Source organism: Pagrus pagrus (assembly GCF_965226575.1).
Source record: "Pagrus pagrus genome assembly, chromosome: 11".
Classification (NCBI taxonomy): Eukaryota; Metazoa; Chordata; class Actinopteri; order Spariformes; family Sparidae; genus Pagrus; species Pagrus pagrus.
The window spans coordinates 1,165,961-1,186,413 of NC_140195.1; the positions used below are offsets into that span (position 1 = coordinate 1,165,961).

The 20,453-nt window shown below is 41.2% G+C and overlaps 1 protein-coding gene across 2 annotated transcripts in view; it reads left to right on the plus strand.

Moving 5' to 3' along the window:
- Nucleotides 1-20,453, plus strand: part of itpr3 (inositol 1,4,5-trisphosphate receptor, type 3) — a 53,979-nt gene that overhangs the window by 24,687 nt on the left and 8,839 nt on the right. For both annotated transcript variants that reach the window (XM_084367759.1, XM_084367760.1), the window contains exons 12-45: nt 578-677; nt 1,227-1,387; nt 1,769-1,910; nt 2,011-2,172; nt 2,427-2,599; nt 2,697-2,816; nt 3,150-3,231; nt 3,386-3,501; nt 3,629-3,880; nt 4,203-4,347; nt 4,443-4,587; nt 5,038-5,252; nt 5,707-5,827; nt 7,164-7,218; nt 7,330-7,495; nt 8,055-8,222; nt 11,330-11,404; nt 12,454-12,573; nt 12,906-13,028; nt 13,685-13,885; nt 13,978-14,093; nt 15,083-15,218; nt 15,705-15,830; nt 16,025-16,150; nt 16,346-16,466; nt 16,573-16,754; nt 16,982-17,130; nt 17,213-17,321; nt 17,603-17,696; nt 17,843-18,018; nt 18,574-18,733; nt 18,954-19,165; nt 19,352-19,552; nt 19,647-19,757. In XM_084367759.1, the coding sequence (XP_084223885.1) occupies nt 578-677; nt 1,227-1,387; nt 1,769-1,910; nt 2,011-2,172; nt 2,427-2,599; nt 2,697-2,816; nt 3,150-3,231; nt 3,386-3,501; nt 3,629-3,880; nt 4,203-4,347; nt 4,443-4,587; nt 5,038-5,252; nt 5,707-5,827; nt 7,164-7,218; nt 7,330-7,495; nt 8,055-8,222; nt 11,330-11,404; nt 12,454-12,573; nt 12,906-13,028; nt 13,685-13,885; nt 13,978-14,093; nt 15,083-15,218; nt 15,705-15,830; nt 16,025-16,150; nt 16,346-16,466; nt 16,573-16,754; nt 16,982-17,130; nt 17,213-17,321; nt 17,603-17,696; nt 17,843-18,018; nt 18,574-18,733; nt 18,954-19,165; nt 19,352-19,552; nt 19,647-19,757 (4,861 nt within the window). The remainder of the gene's footprint in view (nt 1-577; nt 678-1,226; nt 1,388-1,768; nt 1,911-2,010; nt 2,173-2,426; nt 2,600-2,696; nt 2,817-3,149; nt 3,232-3,385; nt 3,502-3,628; nt 3,881-4,202; nt 4,348-4,442; nt 4,588-5,037; nt 5,253-5,706; nt 5,828-7,163; nt 7,219-7,329; nt 7,496-8,054; nt 8,223-11,329; nt 11,405-12,453; nt 12,574-12,905; nt 13,029-13,684; nt 13,886-13,977; nt 14,094-15,082; nt 15,219-15,704; nt 15,831-16,024; nt 16,151-16,345; nt 16,467-16,572; nt 16,755-16,981; nt 17,131-17,212; nt 17,322-17,602; nt 17,697-17,842; nt 18,019-18,573; nt 18,734-18,953; nt 19,166-19,351; nt 19,553-19,646; nt 19,758-20,453) is intronic.

The window sequence follows — 20,453 nt, forward strand, 5'->3', positions numbered from 1 at the left end:
GTTGTGCAGTGTCTTTACTTCCTGTAGATGTTTCGCAGTAAAAGACTACGGAGAATGACAGGGATTACTTCCTTTTTGTAACGTAAAGAATAAATGGAGAGTATCTGCACACCAGATTAAAGCTCCCAAAACTTAATTTGACTTAAATAAAGTTTTAAACCCAACTGGGTCTTCATCAGGTAAAAGGCAAACATGACCAAGGACGTATGATGGGTATATGATTTACAAAATTGATTGCATCCTGTTGATTTCTTAAGAAAATATAAGTTCACAGTAAAAAAATAAATTGTGACTGCTGTTTTTTGAAAATTCTGTTAAATTCATTCATTCTCAGATAAAGCAAACATAGAATTGGGACTTTAAATGAGCCAGACTGAAACACTCAGTTAAATGATGTTTGACACTTGATGCTGACTGTTAGACTAGAGGAGGAAAAAGAATAAATGCAGGAGAGTTATGGCACAGACGCCAGAGAACAATATAAGACTATCAGCTCACAGAGTGTAGACTGTCACAGAGGAGCAGAGTGATATAAATAAAGCAGAAGTGAACATAAAATGAGCCGTTTGTCTTCTAGAAACTCATTTGTACGACTGAGACACCTGTGCACCAACACCTGGATCCAGAGCACCAACGTCCCCATCGATATAGACGAGGAGAGACCCATCAGACTCATGGTCAGTGCTTTGAATTGACTTTGTCTGCAACTGTTGCAGAATGCAAAAGTAATTGTATGACCCATGAGAAACAAGTTTCTGACGACAACATTTTGACATCTTTGCATAAAACCTGTTTGGCTGATTAATCCATCAGTTTTTTCAGCATTGTATTGAGTCTCTGGTCCGTTCAGATTCAAGACTTATTTACATTTTTTGATCTGAGACCTCCTGAATCACAATTCTGACTATCTGACATTTGAAAACTTAGGCTTCTCTTGTTAAACGAAAAAAAAGTTTTCTTGTTACTTTCAGTGTGAGGTTTTGAGAAAAAAAAGTTTGTTTTGATTTTGGTGAACCGATAAAGAATTTATTTATTAGTCTGATGTACAGAAACAAGAAGTGTACGTAACATTTTTTATATGAAAGAGAGAAAAACATCGTGACCTTAATCCTGAAAATGTGAACAACTATGAAACTATGGAACAGAGATTATAATTTGTCCCCTTTTTTATAGAATATATATGAGCTTGACTAATTAAGTGTATATTAATCAAACTCCTGCTGCAGTTGGGAACGTGTCCCACTAAAGAGGATAAGGAGGCGTTCGCTATCGTCTCCGTTCCTGTGATGGAGATCAGAGATCTGGACTTTGCCAACGATGCCAGCGCCATGCTGAGCACCGTGGTGGACCAGTTTAGTCAGGGCTTCATCAGCCAGAACGACCGCCGGTATGACTGACTGCACACACACACACACACACACACACACACAATATGTGCTGATATGAAAACTCTTTTTTAAAGATTATAATGCAGAAAAACATGCTGGAGATGAACTAAAAGCTCTGTAGAAATCTTTTTAGTAATGTTATCAGAGTAACAGCCTCAGCCTATCAGAGACGCCTTTAGTGGACATAACTTTGATGGTCAGAATTGACTCGAAGGATTATGTTGCAGAACATGTAAATAAAAGGTCCAGGTTTAAAAAATACTTGACTTTCCCTTTAACTGTTACATGTTTGAACAGAGGGATTCATGGGAACTTGAACTAGAGCAAACAGGAAGGAAATCCTTGAGGAAGAGTTCATAATTACTGTGTTTTGTGCTCAGTTTTGCCATCAAGCTGCTGGAGGACGTGGTTTTCTTTGTGGCTGACATCATCAACAGCGGTCAGCCGGTCCTGGACGTAACAATGACCAAAGCCAACCGAGAGAGACAGAAACTGATGAGGGAGCAGAACATCCTCAAACAGGTATGATCCAAAAAATTACCCAGAGATTTAGCAGGAAATGTTCAATTAGAAGTTAACGACCACAAACTAATGGATGTTTTGTGTGTGATGTTGTCTTCAGATCTTTGGCATCCTGAAGGCTCCCTTCAAGGACCGCGGTGGGGAGGGTCCTCTGCTGCGTCTGGAGGAGCTGGCGGACCAGAAGAATTCTCCCTACCAGTACATGTTCAGACTGTGCTACAGAGTCCTCCGACACTCCCAGGAGGACTACCGTAAGAACCAGGTGAGGAGGAAGATGATGATGGAGATGATGACTGCCCCATGTCAGCAACCTTAAAGACCCAGCTAACTGAACACACTGATTTGTAGTCCTCTACCATATCAGAGCGTGTACCTCAGTGTTCGATATTCTAATTTATTTTTTTCTACGAGTACATGTAAATAACATTTTTGACAACTTATCGAATGAAATGTACCAAACAAAAAGTTCTAGAGCTCACTCATTCTCTCGCTCTCTCTCCATCCTCCCACCTCCAGGAGCACATAGCGAAGCAGTTCGGTGTGATGCAGAGTCAGATCGGTTATGACATTCTGGCCGAGGACACCATCACCGCCTTGCTGCACAACAATCGGAAACTGCTGGAGAAACACATCACCAAGACTGAAGTGGAGACTTTTGTAAGCCTGGTCCGCAAAAACCGTGAACCCAGGTACACATGGAGGGGGGAGGAGCGCGTGGAGAGGTGGTCAGTGTGTCGTTTTTTTGTTAGTTTATCAGTCTAAGACTCTGTTTGTGTGTTTGCGCAGGTTTCTGGACTACCTGTCAGACCTGTGTGTGTCAAACAACGTGGCCATCCCCGTCACTCAGGAGCTCATCTGTAAATGTGTGCTGGACCCTAAAAACCAGGACATCCTCATCAAGACAGAGTGAGGAGAGAGGGAGGGAGGGAGGGAGGGAGGGATGACCTTTGACCTCAAACTCACATTTTGATATTATTCAGTACGACTTAAACTTCCTGAGGATATCTTCATCTGTGATGTCCATAAATCCAGTTTGAAATGACTCTTCAGAACTTGCCTGAGAATAATCACAATTTTTGATTTCCTCAGTATTGAAACAATTCGCTGATAGTTGTTGGTACAGTTGTGAGTACATTGCAAACAGAAACTGATAATAGCTAATCTGGCTTACTTTTAATTTGCTGACTTAATGTCAACACCTCAGAACATCACTTGACTTTTGTTTTTCACTCCATCCAGACGTCGCGTCCCCAAAGAGTCGACCCCTGGTGGCGTTCAGGGAGAATACATGGGGATGGATGACTACGGAGACGAGGACGAGGTAGATGTCTGCATCTCTGCTTTACTTACTGTTTTTTCATCACTTTGTTTGCTTTCAGTTGTGTTTATTTGTTGCTGTGCTGCACAAGTGCACCCAGAACTTGGACGAATGAAGCTGGGGACGGATGACATTTTATTCTTGTCTTTTGTTGTAGGTGTGGCTGGTGTGGACAGACAAGACCAATGAGAGACAAGAGAAGAGCATCAGACATCTGGCTCAGGAGGCAAGACAAGGAAACGCTCATGATGAGAACGTCCTCACCTACTACCGGTAGACACATACAGAGTCCTCAGGATATTTCATGAATATTCTTATATTGTAAATTAAATAAAAAATGACAATAGAAGAAAGAAAAGCTCATGGAACTTGTCTTCTTTCGTGGACTTTCTTTCGCCAGGTACCAGCTGAAGCTCTTTGCCCGGATGTGTCTGGACCGTCAGTATCTGGCCATAGACGAGATCTCCAAGCAGCTGGACATAGAGCTCATCTTCCTGTGCATGATGGATGAGACGCTGCCCTTCGACCTCCGGGCCTCCTTCTGCCGCCTCATGCTCCACGCCCACGTAGACCGAGACCCGCAGGAGCTGGTGACACCTGTCAAGTTCGCCCGTCTCTGGACAGAGATCCCCACCTCCATCACCATCAAAGAGTTGGTTGATTTTTATAAGCATACGTAAAAGAACTGTGTTGTAGGATTTTAGGGAATTTTCAAAACTTTTGAAACGTGTCGTCTGTCCTGCCTGGGTGATTATTGTGACTCCTGGGTACATTGAGCCTGGTTAGCTCACTCAGTAGAGCATCAGAATTTTAATCTGAGGGTCCAGGCTAATATCTTCTTGAAGACTGTCCTTCAGTCACCATGTTACCACATATCTTCATCACATACCACTGTCAGCATTCAAAAGGTCAGCAGCTGTCATTTCTTCCTTATAATTTTAAAGTTAACATTTTCTAATGTGTGTCCTCCTCAGTTATGACTCCAACATGGACGACAGCAGAGACAACAAGAAGAACCGTTTCTCCAACACGATGGCATTCATGGAGGAGTATCTCAACAACGTCCTGAACGACGAGCTGCCTTTCCACAACGAGGAGAAAAACAAACTCACGTACGAGGTCTGTCTCTCCTCTCCTCTTCCTCTTTCGTTGTACATCTCTGTGTTCCTCTTCTTTCCTGTGATCACCTCCTTTTTTTTCTGCTCTCTCTCCAGGTTGTGAGTTTGGCCAGACATTTGATCTACTTCGGTTTCTACAGTTTCTTTGAGCTTCTCAGACTCACCAGAACTCTGCTGGGCATCATCGACTGTCGACCCAACCCTGGGTATACAGGGCTCTTATTCCATGATGATGGATCAGGTACTCTCTATTCTGGGTACTGTTGACCCAAAGTAACCTTTACATTCTCTGGGATTTTTTTTGTTTTCAGGTGAAAGGCTATAGGATTTATTTGTATGGTACTCTGTATGTACCACTGAATAGCACACATACATCCTCAACCAAATACCAACGTCAAGGCAACGTGTTCCCAATTGTCGAACACTCCTCATACTACGTCTTTCAGACGTAAGTCGCGCCAGCGTCTGCAAGACTTATGTGTGCTATCGAGGTATGAATTTTCATGGAAATTACAACCGATGCAATGTATATAGGATTTAGGGCTAATTTGCAGTCCAATGATTTGCAATGAAACACAATACTCTAGAATAGACATAAAAACAAACCGTAAACAGACGTAGACAAGCAGATTATTACTTTTTTTCAAGTCTAACGTTTCAGATCATTGCTGTTTCCTTTTCACGCCTGCAGGGAAGAATGTGAAGCGCTCCATTCATGGAATGGGTCAGATGATGTCCACCATGGTGCTCAACAGGAAGCAGTCCATATTTGGAGGGCCAGGAGCCAGAGGGGCAGGGCTGGGGGCGGGACTTGTGCTTGACGGACAGAGAGGCAGTAAAGATAGTATTGACAAGATGGACCTGACAGTGATGGACACCAAGCTGAAGATACTGGAGATTTTACAAGTAACTAATATAATATATGAATAATAAGAAATATATACACTCAGTGGCCTGTATGATGTACAACTGCATAATTCAGTGCAACAGTAGCCCTGTTCTAAAGGGGTTCTGGTTAGCTTCCAAGCTAATGTTTATTTTCTAGCTTAGTAATGTCTCCATTGCAGATGAGTTAATATAAACTAGGCTACTTTTTGCTAGTTTGTGGTCTTAAGATCACCTTGATAGAATGTGAGATACTCATTCGAGGCGAGCAGTGATTCGTTTTAAAGGCTTTATATTTTATCGCTGTTGATTCCTCCTCTTGAAATAGTGTCTAAACTGAGAAGTCATTCAGTGTATTTGGAGACAACATAGTCTCATCTCTGAGTTGACAAACTCAAAATGATGCTGTAAATGGATCCTCTGGTTAATTCTCATTATTTTGTTGTAACTCAACATTAACTCTGCTCTTCATCAGTTCATCCTGAACGTCCGTCTCGACTACCGTATCTCCTTCCTGCTGTCTGTGTTTAAGAAGGAGTTTGTGGATGTTTATCCCATGGCTGATGCTGATGCCACCACTAACATGGAGCATGCAGGTACACACACACACACACACACACACACACACACACACACACACACACACACACACACACAGCCAATGGAAACACACTCCTTATGATTTTAACTTCTCCCCATTTAGTGTGTGTGTGTTTTTAAGTACTGAATAATTTCCTTTCACCCCATTATTTACATTAAGATATTTCGGGTTCCATCATTGTTCATATGCAAAATATACATTTTTCCTTGTATCGTCACATGTATTATATATATCGTTAGACGCAGACTGCAGTTTATGTTATGTCTGATGTCACTTGTGATTTTTGGAGGTATTTTTTTGGGGGGGATTTTGGAAAATTATATCTGATGCATCTTAACTGCATAATGTCTAAACTCTTCTATTTAAACTAGATACTGTGTATATGTTTGTAGTGTATGACTGTTGTTTTAGTCTGTTTTATGTTGCTGTGCGTCGGCGACAGCTGTGGCTGGAGGTGTTATGTTTTCGAGCGGTCCGTCTGTACGTCCTTGTGAATACGATATCTCTAGAACGCCTCGAGGGAATTTCTTCACATTTGCTTCCTTAATGTATCTGATATAGTTAAGGTGCAAAAGTAATTTTCTGGCAATAAATGTACTTGAGTATCAAAAGTACAAGTTCAAGTAAATTATATAATAACATGTATGTATATAATGTGTACTATGGGTTAACCAATTATCAGCTTGCCAATTTTTGGATCCAATATTCACCATTTTTCTGATGATCAGTTTTTTTTATTGGATTGCTGTTGAAATACATTTATTTTAAAATGCAAAAACTTATCAGATAAATTAGTAAAAAGTACAATATTTGTCTCTAAAATGTAGTGGATTTTTCACAGAAAATGGAAATACTCAAGTACAATTTTGAGGTACTTGTACTTTACTGAAGTACAGTACTTGGATAAATGTAGTCTGTAGACTGTAATGATATTGTCATGCTGCCCTCTTGGCTCAGCTTTATTCAGAAAGCGATTTTAATCCCAACAAGACTTTAATCTGATTCGATAAAGTCAAATTATTTTTCCTTTTTCAAGAATACAGTTACTTTCAGGTATTTCTAAAATGTATGATCAGACAGCGTTTGATGAATGTGTGTTGTTACTTCTTCCAATGCTTCCAGACGTCCCAGTCGTCATGGAAACGACAGGTACAACCTGGGTAACTTTTAGAGTGATAATTTATAGAGGCAGTGTGTTCACCACATGGTTGTGTTGATTAACAAACATTTTAAAGTGTATAAATAACCTGTGTGAATAATCAAGAACCACAAGACCTGTTGCAGATTCAGTCCAGTTCTTTATTGACCTCTGTGTGTTTGTCCCTCCTCAGCCACCATCAACCTGCAGCACATTGGAGAGCAGGCAGAGGCTATGTTTGGAGTCGGGTATGTAATTCTATACATGTACATGATGCATATGTAGCTTTTTGGGTCATTGTAAGAAGATTATATTGTGTGTGTGTGTGTTTGTGTGTGTGTGTTCGTGTATATATACAGTAAGGGGAACAGTATTCTGGAGGTGGATGATGAAGGCGGTCGTATGTTCCTGCGTGTGCTGACCCACCTCACCATGCATGAGTACCCTCCTCTGGTGTCTGGAGCCCTGCAGCTGCTCTTCAGACACTTCAGCCAGAGACAGGAAGTGCTGCACACCTTCAAACAGGTACACACACACACACACACACACACATATACACATAGAGTTAAGGTTTGTCATTTACATTTAATCCATTCCAATTCTGTGTATTTTTTTTCAGTTCTTATTGAATCTCGGTTCTGATTCTTGCCATCATATTTGGGTACAAAAAGAAGCTAAATTGATTTAGGCTGCAATAAGCAGTAATTTTGAAAATAACAATGTATTAAGTGTCTGATGTCTTAGTACTGGTCAGCTAATTTTATGGCATTATGACTACAACAGCTATTGAATTGGTGTTTTATGGTTTTTTACTGAATCTATATCAATTATCCCAAATCACATTCACTTTATTGTCATTTCCCTGAGTATTTGCATACGCAAAACGAAAGGAATTACCGCTTTCCTGCCAGTACCAATGTGTATCAGTGCTTTGTGAATATATATATAAAAAGTTATGTCACTAAAACAAATTTCGCTTATGAAACCAACATGGTTCTAAATGAGGAAGTGGAAGAAATGCAACAAACTTACGATCCACTTTGAGCAGGACGCTCCTGTTAATCCTCCACATGTTTCTCTGCAGGTCCAGCTGCTGATCTCGGCTCAGGATGTGGAGAACTACAAGCTGATCAAGGCCGATCTGGATCGCCTCCGAACGTTGGTGGAGAAATCTGAGCTGTGGGTGGAGAAGAAGGGCTCAGGTGGAGGCGATGGGAAGAAAGACAAGAAGGACAAGAAGGAGAAAGGAGAGGTGAGGAAAATACAGGATAATTATTGATACTGAAAAGGTAAAATAACTGTTATAAGTACGTGGTGTTTGAGGAGCGCATGTGAAAATGTAAAATCCTCATGATGTGGTTAGAACGCAAGTTGAGGAACTTGTGAATTGTGTATTCAGTCAGCTAAATGATTTTGAAAGTTAAACAAAGAAAATAAACCTTTACACGCCTTCATCAAGGGGCAAAACAACAGAGCTGACATTAAGGATATTATTACCCCCTTTCTTATCGCCCTTTTGACCACGAGTCTCATTTATTTTTTCAGATTTAAGGCAGTTTTTAAGATTATATTCCACTCACTGAATGAGCATCTATTATTTTATCTTTTAAAGAAAAGTCAGTGTTTTTGGTTTGCCTCTAATTTGAGGAAAGTTTTTAAGAATAAAATTTGTATGTTTTTGATTTGCACCGAATGTATATCATTTATCTGTACATATTCAACATTTTTATTTTTTTATTTTTACAATACTTTTAATGTGATTCACTGATGGCATATATATCACCTTCAATATGCAGGGTCAAGCTGAAGTCAGTTGTCTTTTTCTGACACCCTGATGAAGGCTTGTGTAGTCTGACAGGTGCTGTAGTTTTAGGACAATTAACTGATCTAAATAATTGATTTTTACTCACCAAAATTTACCTGAGTGCCTGGAAAGGAAAATGTTTATGTTCCTGCTATAGGTGTTCCCAAATTTTTTAAATTGGATACATTCAAAGTTTTTTTGTGAAAGTACACAAGGAAGGAAGTGAGATGAGGATGTGATGAAAAGTGCAGAATCATCAGCATACAGCTTTAGATAGAGTTTACGCAGGGAGATGAAGTCAGTGTTGTGTAATGATTGTTGTTTGAAAGCTTTCATTCTTTTTCAGAACTAATAGGTGTGACCTTCATGTCTAGATGGCTGAGTGATATTCAAAGCTGCTGTATAAAACTGTGTCTAACTACCGACTAACTAAAACTCACTAATTTAAACAGCTCAATAACTTGACTGGGCATAAGACTAACAATTATTAATAAACAGAATGTCACTTATGAAACTAAACTACTAAACAAGAACTAAAAATGATATTTTGAACCTTTGCATCCTGGTTTTTTATAACTTACTGGACTAAATGTTGGTGTGGGGCTTGCTGGTCCTGGGTTCAGGTTTGGCTTTGCATGTCACGCCTCTCTCTTCCTCGCTCTGTTTATTGCTTCTTTACTACTACTACTGTGAAATAATGACACAATGCTCCAGAGATGTCTTTATAATACTACTTTTATCGTTGTCATACATCTTACACACACTTACATATGCTGCATAAGAACTGTTAAATAACCAAACAAGCAAAAATCCAGTTGGGTTCAACAAAGTTCCTGACAAACTGTCTGGAAAGAAGTAGATTTGGTGTGTGGAAAGCTGTTTCTTCATATTAAAACTTTGCGTTAATGGAATTTAAAATGAAGATGGCTTTCACAACTGCATAGTTAATTTATAATGTAAAATGTATTTAGAAAAGATGAAGGTCAAATAATAAGGGTGTAGCACCCCTACACCCTTATTATTTGACCTTCATCTTTGACACATTATTATTTACACATTTATTATTTGACCTTCATCGGCGATATGGGCAAAAAATGATATCTCAATATTCTTTGAGATTTTGGCGATAACAATAATCAGTCGATATCCTTTAAAATTCAAGAATATTTGCGTCCAGAACGATCCACTGAAAACGCTGTAGTTCATATTCCAGGCCTATAGGTGGCGCTTTAAATTCACCAAAAACGGAGAAGAAGAGACGGAGCATGCGCAAAAAGCTTGTGCGCCGTAAACAAACAGACAGTAGACGGAGAAACTGAACACAACAAGGAGAAGACGAAAATGGCTAGTGCAAGGAAACCAGAATCGTTTGTGTGGACCGATAATGAGGTCGAACTGCTGCTGCGACTCACACTCGACTGCAAGGCGAGTAAGTTGCAAGAAACACGACCACAAGCATGTAGTCTGCCATTGTTGTTGTTATTGTTATGAGACGTCGGGGTTCAGAGGTCGAAGGCAAGAGGCCGAGGGCTGGGGCGAACCCTGCCATGCTGTAGAGAGCGTTCCTGCACCGTTTATTAAGTGGATGTGAGGAGTTTCTGCGTGCGTTTCAGTATTTTTGGCGAAGTAATTTAAATACTCGATAATGGAAATTTGCACATCGTCAAAACAACAATGACGATATTATCGCAAACGATATATATCGCCCACCCCTATAAGGGTGTCACTATTTCGATTCTAAATCGAAAATTGGTCAGCGAGTCTCCCAGTGTTTGTTTTATCTCTCCACTGCGCCGAGTGTAGCTAAAGTCCAAAGAACAAACACAACAGCAAAAAAATACTTCAAAGATGACGCTGCTATCTTACCGTTAGCCTACAGCTGCATGACAGAGATTTATCCTGTGTGCACGACGATGATCAGTGGACTGATACCACAGTTAACTGAGGAGATATTGGTTGTGCCCTCTTTTTCAGAGATCCTTTATTGATTTGCTTGTGAAGAGGGTTTACTCGGAACAGATTTGAGAAACATAATTTCTCTCTTTTGTTGTTTGTTGTTGAATTAGTGAAGGCCAGTATTTGTTGTTGAACTCTGGAATCTTTAGTTTTGGTGAATATTATTTGAACTTGTTGAACCCAAACCAGCAAAGACACCAGGTCAAAGTCAGGCTGTTGTTGTAAAATACGTTTATCCTTTTAAAGAATTTAGGAGAATGTAAATGAAAGTTGTCAGGACATTAGACCAATGATCTGATGATCTTGACTAATCCAGATGCGAGTTTAACAATTGACACCCCTGTCAAATGACTTCCTGTGTTGGCATGGCAACAAGGGTTCCTGAGGAACATGTTTTCATCTGTTTGTCTGCGACGCTCCACATGGACGTCTTCGCAGGCATCAATGTGCAGCCCAAAATTTATAATCAGATACCTGTATTTATGATTGTAACATATATACTGTATTAATGTAATAATTTGATTTGTGATTCAAGTGTATAATGTAGTACCATACCCAGAGCGAACTGCATATGCTGTCTTACCATCTGCATCCTGCAGGGGGCATTAGAGGAGGTGACGCCCAAGAAGGAGAAACTGGATAAGGGCAACGAGAACTACCAGAAAGTCAAAGAGGTGAGAACACTCGTCAGTCTGTTTCCTTTAGTAGGTTATCTGTTGTATTTTATTTTTTCTTTTGTTCACCACCTCGTCGTGGTGCATCTGCAGTGCACTTTCCAGAAATCACCTGTCAATCAATCGGTGTGGGCGTGGCTATGATGTCTCTTTGTTGAGTTCTTCTATGTGGTGCTCTTGTCTTCGTCTCTTCACCCATGGTGTCTTTCACTGCTTAGAATAATTACATTTAATGATTTTTTCCTAATATTCACTCAATCTGCCAAATGTCCCTGAAGTAAATAAAGAGGAAATTTACAGGATTGGATCACATTTTTTTAAATGAGTCATTATGAAAATGCTCACATGCCCAGTATGGACACTGAAAGGGTTGTTGGTGTGTGTAACCATTCCTCCTGCTTGTACTCACTCTGAAGTAATCCCTTACTAACACGTCTACTCTGTAAGAAGTAAAGGACACAACCCACAGTCTTCATATTCAACCAATCAAAATGATTGTTTGCCTCTTGATTCATCTTGATTTTGGCTTCCCTGCCACGATGTGTCCAATCTCCAAGATCAAATTATCTTGTGTTTTCTCGATCTTTTGGATGAGTTCAGTTTTGTAATGTTTTTAATTTCAATCACAAAGTTTTGCCAGTGAATCGCACAAACAGTGTAAGTTGGAATTTAAGTTGTTTTTCATCATAAGTTTGCTCTGTGAATTTGTTATGCAGTTGCTAAAGATAACAAAGTCAGTCTCACTCAAGTTTAACAAGTTTGTCCAAACAATTCTTTATTAAACCAAAACTTAACTAATATAGTTTGTAATATGTAAAATATGAATAATAATGAGCTGTACACTGAGCCATGGGGAACTCCACAAATAACCTTCAGTTATTATGATAGTTGATTAAAGTTATTTTAATGAACACATTGACACCTGTTCTCCAGGTAGCAACTAGCAGGTATTTCTCCTCACAGTAAGTAATGTATGGAAGAGAAAGCCATCAGATTTAAGTGAATAATGAAGCCTGAGTGAATTAATCTTTAACATCTCTCTTCTGTAGATCCTGGAGAGGTTGAATAAGATGTGCAGTAGTGGAGTTTGGAAGAAGCAGCAGAGGTTGTTGAAGAACATGGGAGCTCATAAAGTCATGCTGGACCTGCTGCAGGTGTCCTACGACCAGGTGAGACCGGTCACCGCCAAAGTAAAAGCAGTCGGTTGGTGGTGCTTTTAGTTTTGTAGGCCGTTACGTCTTCAGAGTGTGAGACAAGGTTATGATTCAAAGTGTTTGCATATTAAACAAATGAACTTAGAGTTGATTAGAGAAATGCAGCATTGCTCTTGAAATGTTAACAGCTACTTGGTGCAAAGGTTCTGGTTCTGGGCCTCCTGACCCTTTGGGACATCGATCCTGTGCCTGTTTGTTGGGTTTTGAAAAAAAGCAGGTCAGCTTAGCAAAATGAAGTAAACACCAAACCAGATTCATCTCATCACTCTCTTTCTGTCTGTTTGCAGAACGATGTGAAGATGCAGGAGATCATCAGGTACACCCATCTGTTCCTACAGAAGTTCTGCATGGGGAACCAGGAGAACCAGACACTGCTGCACAAGAACCTCAATCTCTTCCTCAATCCCGGGGTACGCTGCTTTTATAACTGATCAGCTGATTTACAGAAAATTGACCAGTTGTTGGTTTTGTTCAGTAAATCATTTTACTTAATTATCTAGTAAGCAGCACTAAATGAGCCTGACAGGCTGCAGCCGTCTTCACAGACACAATGTAAGAAATTATGAAGAGAAAAAAAAAGAAGCAGGAGCATTCGTGTTTTTTTGCCCCAAACAGCCAGATTACTTTACATTAGCCACATTCTCTGTCTCCTCTCTGTAACTTTACGTTCATGAAGTAAAGTACATTTCCCCTTAGTCAGGTTGATAAACAGGAGTGAAGATTAATCCACTTTTTAATCCCAGAAGTTAAAACATAATCGCTGAGCTCTCCTCCCTTCGGTATAAAATGTAACAGTGCTGTGTAAAAAATAGTAATAGTAACAGTTAAATATTAAAAAACAGATTGCAAAAACATAGATTTGCATCTTTGCAATAGAAAAAGAAAAATGTGATTATTTTTCTTTACTTTTTACAGCCCTCAAGGAAAACCCAATGTTATCTTGCTTTTCAGAGTATTTTTGACTTTTCACAAACTAAATGACTACTTACTTAAGTGACTAAATAATCAAATGACTGAGCAAAAATGACATTTTGTTAGATTTTAAACTTTCATCCTCCGCCTGCAGCTGTTGGAGGCAGAGACGGTGCAGCACATCTTCAGTAACAACTACCAGCTGTGCAGTGAGATCTCCGAGAGCGTCCTGCAGCACTTCATCCACTGTCTGGCCACACACGGGCGCCATGTTCAGTACCTCAACTTCCTCCACACCATCATCAAGGCCGAGGGCAAGTACGTCAAGAAGTGTCAGGACATGATCATGACCGAGGTGAGGATGAGGACGAGAACGAGACGTGCCGCCTTGTTTCTGAATGTTTCGGTGTGTTTGTGTGACGATGTAATCCTGTTACCTCGCTGCAGTTAACCAACGCAGGCGAGGACGTCGTCGTCTTTTACAACGACAAGGCTTCCTTCAACATCATGCTGGAGTTGATGGCAGAGAGCAGGGAGGGGGTCGGCGAGAGCAGCCCGCTCAGGTAACCATGGCAACTCTCCTACACTTCAGTGTTAATGGAACAACATTGGCAAGCTTACTCGTTAGCATAGCCTAGTTAGGAAGCTAACTCGCTAACTAACTAGCTCTACAGTAAATGACTTAAAGACATGCAGTAAAGGACATTGATGAGTTTTACTGAGGATTTTGTTCAATTGTATGTAAATACATTTGGAAAAGCTACGCTCCTTCTGAATTGTTCCCAATGAGGAGCGAGCGTCTTCGGCACCCAGCGTCCTTCTTTCTGAGCGCTCCGACCTTTTTGTGCAACTGCTCCGAGCGCTTCCAGTTGACAACTTTTCAGAAAGGCTCTGGTGACGTCACCGTGGCTCTTTTCCTGGCCTAGATGATAATATCAACTGTATTTTTTGTCTCCTTTGAATCATGTCATCACCCACATCCTCCTTGTCCTGGTGTCCCAATGTCAAATAAGAACAAACACATAGTAAACCACAAAGGATCAGTGTCCATCATACAGCGACGGCTGTCAACATATTGTTGTCATAGAGACAAGATGCTCATGCAGAGTTTTTTCTCTCCGAGCACAAACACTTCATCTTAGCGCTCCTGAGCACGACCGTCACTTTACTGCCGGAAAAAAACACTATATGGACACGGGCTGTAATACCCAAATACCTGGACTTTGTACTTGTATTTGAGTAAATGAACTTAGTTACCACAGGCATCACATCTGTCGCAGCAGCTCTAAGCTCTGTATCAGCTGGAGCAACTCACTTCTCTAAAGCCTGAAATCCACTTGCAAATGTAGAGAAATTTTATTGACAAGTGATATGAATTACAATGATGCGTTCTGTTAGTTTACACTTTGTCTTTCTAACTCCAGACCATCAACATCTTTATGCATCAGTATTGCTGTGTTTGATGATTTTACAGGTCAGACAGAATCTAATCTAACCTAATCACACAATCTGTTTGAAGTTTGAAGTTGAAGACGTCTTCGTCCTCCTGCAGGTATCACATCTCTCTGGTGGAGCTGTTAGCAGCCTGCGCTGAGGGGAAGAACGTTTACACTGAGATCAAATGTACATCACTGCTGCCGCTGGAGGACGTCGTCCGAGTGGTGACACACGAGGACTGCATCACTGAGGTACTGCGTGTGTGCGTGTGTGTTCAGTCTGGTCACAGCAGTTTTACTCACATTAACTGCTCTTTCATTCCTCCAACTTTAACCCCAATAAACTCTCTCAATCGTTTGGTTGTTAATAAAGTTCTACAAAGGACGTTTATGTAAATACTGTCAGCTTGTTACCTTTTATCTACATCAGACCTATTCAACTGGCTCGTGGGCCAAGTGCGGTCCTTTAATAACCTAACTACGGCCCTTTGATTCTTTTGTTGGGAGGCTAATAAGTGCATTTAATTGTTCTGTCTGTGGCTGGACATTAAAATATTTTTTATTTCATTAGAGCGTTACAGGTCAGACGTAGAGAAAGTAAAAGTCCGGCCTCTGGCACAAAGTAGTTGACTAGGCCTGATCTACATTATCTGCAGGACCTTTTTGTCAAAAACGATCACAGTTAAAGTTATAAACCACCTTGTTTTAACTGGAGTCTGTCTGTCTGTCTGTGTCCAGGTGAAAGTGGCCTATGTGAACTTCGTGAATCACTGTTACGTGGACACGGAGGTGGAGATGAAGGAAATCTACACGTCCAACCACATCTGGAAGCTGTTTGAAGACTTCACAGTGGACATGGCCCGGGTAACAGTATTACTGATGTAACAGCAGCGATTATACACTGAAACAAAGGACCGGCACCCTTTATTGGGAGCCAGTAGTGATCAGGCGGTAGAGCCACAGTATCGAGGGCCAACACAGACACCTGCTGCCCCTTTTTATAGCATCCAACAACTAATTAAAACCAAACTCATCAGACCTTTCTTCTTCTTCTGCAGGTTTGTAACAAACGAGAGAAGCGACTTTCTGATCCCATCTTGGAGAAATACATCATTAACGTGGTGTTTGACACCATCAACGCCTTCTTCAGCTCCCCGTTCTCTGAAAACAGCACTTCTCTGCAGGTCAGGACTAAAATACTGTCAAGCAAAGGTCGAAGGTTGGGTTTAAGAAGACACAATGAAGTTACAGATTCTTAATCAAGAAATATGAATTATTTCCAACATTTTGATGTAGTGACACATAATGACGAAACCCTTAGGAAAGGGTTAGAACTTTATTATGTAGATCTGGATCTGTATTTTTCATGTTTGTCACAGACTCATCACACCATCGTGACTCAGCTGCTTCAGTCGTCTGTCAGACTGCTGGACTGTCCCTGGCTGCAGCAGCAGCACCGAGGACAAGTGGAGACATGCATCAAGACGCTCGCTATGACAGGTAACACACACACACACACACACACACACACACACACACACACACACACTGTGTTGACTCCACTAACCAGCTCACACAAACAGACTGATCTCTGTTTTTTCTTCAGCGAAGAGTCGCTCCATCTCCCTCCCTCTGGACCTGGAGGCTCAGATCAGCTCCATGTTGTCCACGTCTGCTCTCAACTCTCTGTCCCGCTCCAACCCAAACTACAAGTCGTCCTCCCGCTCCTCCAGACCCAGCGCTCCCAGCAACCCCTGGGACTACAAGAACATCATCGAGAAGCTGCAGGTACACAAGGCTTAAAAAGATGCAGTCATACGTGTGAAACAAACTCGGAAACATAGAAGTTTGTCCCGACAAAAATGTTCAAATTTGTACTGAAAGCCTTAAAAACTAAACACATATTAAAACTAAAGGAGAGTTAAATGTACTAAAAGATCATAAACCAAATGAAAAGCAATTTTAAAAACGTGTGTTTTTTTTTAAAGCCATTTAAAAGATTTTGTGGTCCTCAGGACATCATCAACACTCTGGAGGAGCGTCTGAAGCCGCTGGTGAACGCTGAGCTCTCGGTGTTGGTGGACGTCCTCCATCAGCCAGAGCTGCTGTTTGTGGAGGGAACGGACGCCCGACAGCGCTGCGAGTCCGGAGGATTCATCTCCAAGTAGGTCCAGAGAGTCAAACATCTACTGACACACTGACAGAGGGATGATGGGAATAATGTGTGTGTGTGTGTGTGTGTGCAGGCTGATCCAGCACACCAAAGCTCTGATGTCTGCAGAGGAGAAGTTGTGTATCAAAGTCTTGAGGATTCTGCAGGAGATGCTGATCAGAACTCTGGACTTCGATGAGAAGGTCAGTTTATTTTAAAGGAAAGAGTCTTTTTAAACAACCTGTAATTTTTAAATACCTCTACTGTATGTTTGTGCAGTTAGTTATTATTCTAATACAATTAGCACTTCTTGTTTTGACAGAAATGTCAAACAGAAACACGTCTTTAAAGTGGACTCAGTTGAACTGTTGACTTTGTTGTCTCCCAGGTGAAGCATCAAAATGAAACGGTCCCATTTATTAGTAGAAATATGGCACTGTGCTAATTTGAAAGACGTCACGTCTCATATCGGGTGTTGTTTCAGGGAATTGCACTTCGGAAGGTCCTGCTGCAGAACTACTTGTTTCCAAACAAGAAGAACAACCCGAAGAACGACCTGGCTGAGCTCGGAGCTGCAGGTACGCTGCTGCAAACTGTGAAGTCGTTTTATAATTCATGGTTTATCAACCAACAAGTCAGTGTCACAGCCTCAAAGGTACAAGAGGGAGGACTTGAAATAACAAAACTGTGTGTGTGTGTGTGTGTGTGTGTGTGTGTGTGTCAGGCGCTGAGCAGGAGCGGGACTGGGTGGCGGTGGCTACAGTTCAGTGTCGTCTGGACAGAGAAGGAGGAACGAAGCTGTTCACTGATCTGGTGATGAGTACCAAGAACGACAAGATCTTCCAGGAGAGCATCCAGCTGGCCATCTGCCTGCTGGAGGGAGGCAACACTGAGATACAGGTGACACACAGCTCGTTGGGTTTTATTCCAACCAATCAGCAGCGAGTGACAAACCGGCCCCACTGTCGCCATTTTGTCACTTGAGTTGTTATTTCTGAAAGTGGACTGACGACAACCTGAACAGCTTCAAACATCTCATCACACCTGTTAGCATTTTTGTTGGCGTTTTTCTGCCTCTGAAATTAAAAAACGTATCCGTAATTTTTCTTAGGCGCAGAAATCCAGATAAAAGTATCAAACTACTTTTGAAGGCACAAAAAATAAAGAAACATCTACTGTTAAAATTTTTCTGGGTGGATAAACTCCCAGACCCCACAGTTACAGTCGGACATGATTTACTTGTACGTTGTAGGTTAGACCGTCACACACACATTTCCAATGCTTCATTCTTTCTGACTGGTGGAGGCACCAGCGTGGATGAAGGTGGGAGAAAAGAAAACTCCTCACTGATTCTGCCGTTGCCAGCTGAGGAGACACGCACAGCCTCAGTGAAGCTTCAAAATCAAGGTCTCAGATGAAGTTTGACTGAATGTGAATGTTGTCGTTCTCCTGCAGAACTCTTTCTACAAACTGATGATGGGCGACAACAAGTCAGAGAAGTTTTTTAAGGTTCTTCATGACCGCATGAAAGAGGCGCAGACGGACATCAAAGCGACAGTTTCTGTGAATGTGGGAGAGATGACGCACAAGGCCAACGAGAAGGAGCTGGAGAACGGTGAGATTCAGCTCAAAAACATTCAAGACCTTCAAGACCTGCCTGATAAATCATTATACACCTTTATCTGCCTGTTGTTTTATGAGTTTAAGGTCAGTTCTGCATGGATAGTCTTTTTATTCTGTTATTCTATAATAGTTTTAATTTAAAATGTTGTTCATGAGATCTTAAACCTTCACAGAGATCAGAATCATCACGTATATTTTTCTCCTTTCTAAAGGAGGCTCGACAGCATTAGTACTTCCTGGTGCTGGAGGTCACCCCCTGTTAGTCCCGTCCATCGCCCCGGTACCAGGCGCCCCCGCCCTGCCGGCTCAGCCAGCAGCCGAGCAGAGGGAGGTGGAGACGGAGATGGGCCCGGCTGTTATCATCATGAAGCCCATCCTGAGGTTCCTACAGCTGCTCTGTGAGAACCACAACCATGACCTACAGGTTAGTTTCTACTAGTTGATGATAAAGCAGCACCCACAGGTTGATTGTTACCAACTGATGTTCAGAAGGACTTCAGACCTGTGTGTGTGTGTGTGTGTATGTGTGTGTGTGTTCAGCACCAGTGTTAGTATAACAGGTCAAACAACAGAAGAACGACACGGACCCTTTTTGACTTTGTGTTTCCAGAACTTCCTGCGTTGCCAGAACAACAAGACCAACTACAACTTGGTGTGTGAGACTCTTCAGTTCCTGGACATCATGTGTGGAAGCACCACGGGAGGCCTGGGCCTGCTGGGCCTCTACATCAACGAATCCAACGTCCACCTGATCACTCAGACACTGGAGACGCTCACAGAGTACTGCCAGGGCCCGTGTCAGGAGAACCAGGTACACTGACCAGCACAGTACATACAGCCAGGAGTGGGCAGGTAGACGCTTAATGAACATGGATGTTAAGTTTGTGTGTGTGTGTGTGTTGCAGACATGTATAGTGACCCACGAGTCCAACGGCATCGACATCATCACAGCTCTGATCCTGAACGACATCAGTCCTCTGTGTCGTTATCAGATGGAGATGGTGCTCCAGCTGAAGGTACACCTGAAGGTTCACCTGTCTGTTTACACAACAGTCTGTAAGGGGGGGGGGGGGGGTGATATTTAGATCTACAGTTTAAAGTTCTGCTTATGAAACAGAATGTGGTCCTCGGTTTATTTCACCATCAGAATCTGAGAGAGGAACGTTATTCTATCAAAGAACTTCATGGAGAACATTTGCTGAATTTACAAGAAGGTCCCTTTGACAAAGGAACATTGTTCCCATGAAAGAAAGTCAGTTTTGAGCAGTGATTCTTTTCAGTCAGGTTCACACATGAAAAACCTTTTTGTTTTCTCTTCTCATTCTGTTTCCACACGACAAACGAAACATTCTTCTCATGGGGAAAAAACAAGACTTTTTTTCATGTGATAAACATTGTTTTTTTGTTCTCTGTGAAACAGAATGATATTTTCTCCTTAATGTTTTTTCCACTTGGTTCCCCCTTTAAAAAAAAGCTTATTTTTTAATTAGGAGTATTTCCCATGAAAGAAAGAAATAAAGAAAAACAAATCACAGTGTTTGTTTTTTTCTTCAGGAGAAAAACATTTTTTGTGATTTGAAATTATGATTGTTTTTGTAGTTTTTCCTCACTCAGTTTCACAGTTTCTTATGAAAGAAAGAAAATGCCATGTGATTTTTTTTAATTTTTGTCTCCATAAAAAAACGTTTTTTTTTCAGGAGAGAAAACAATTT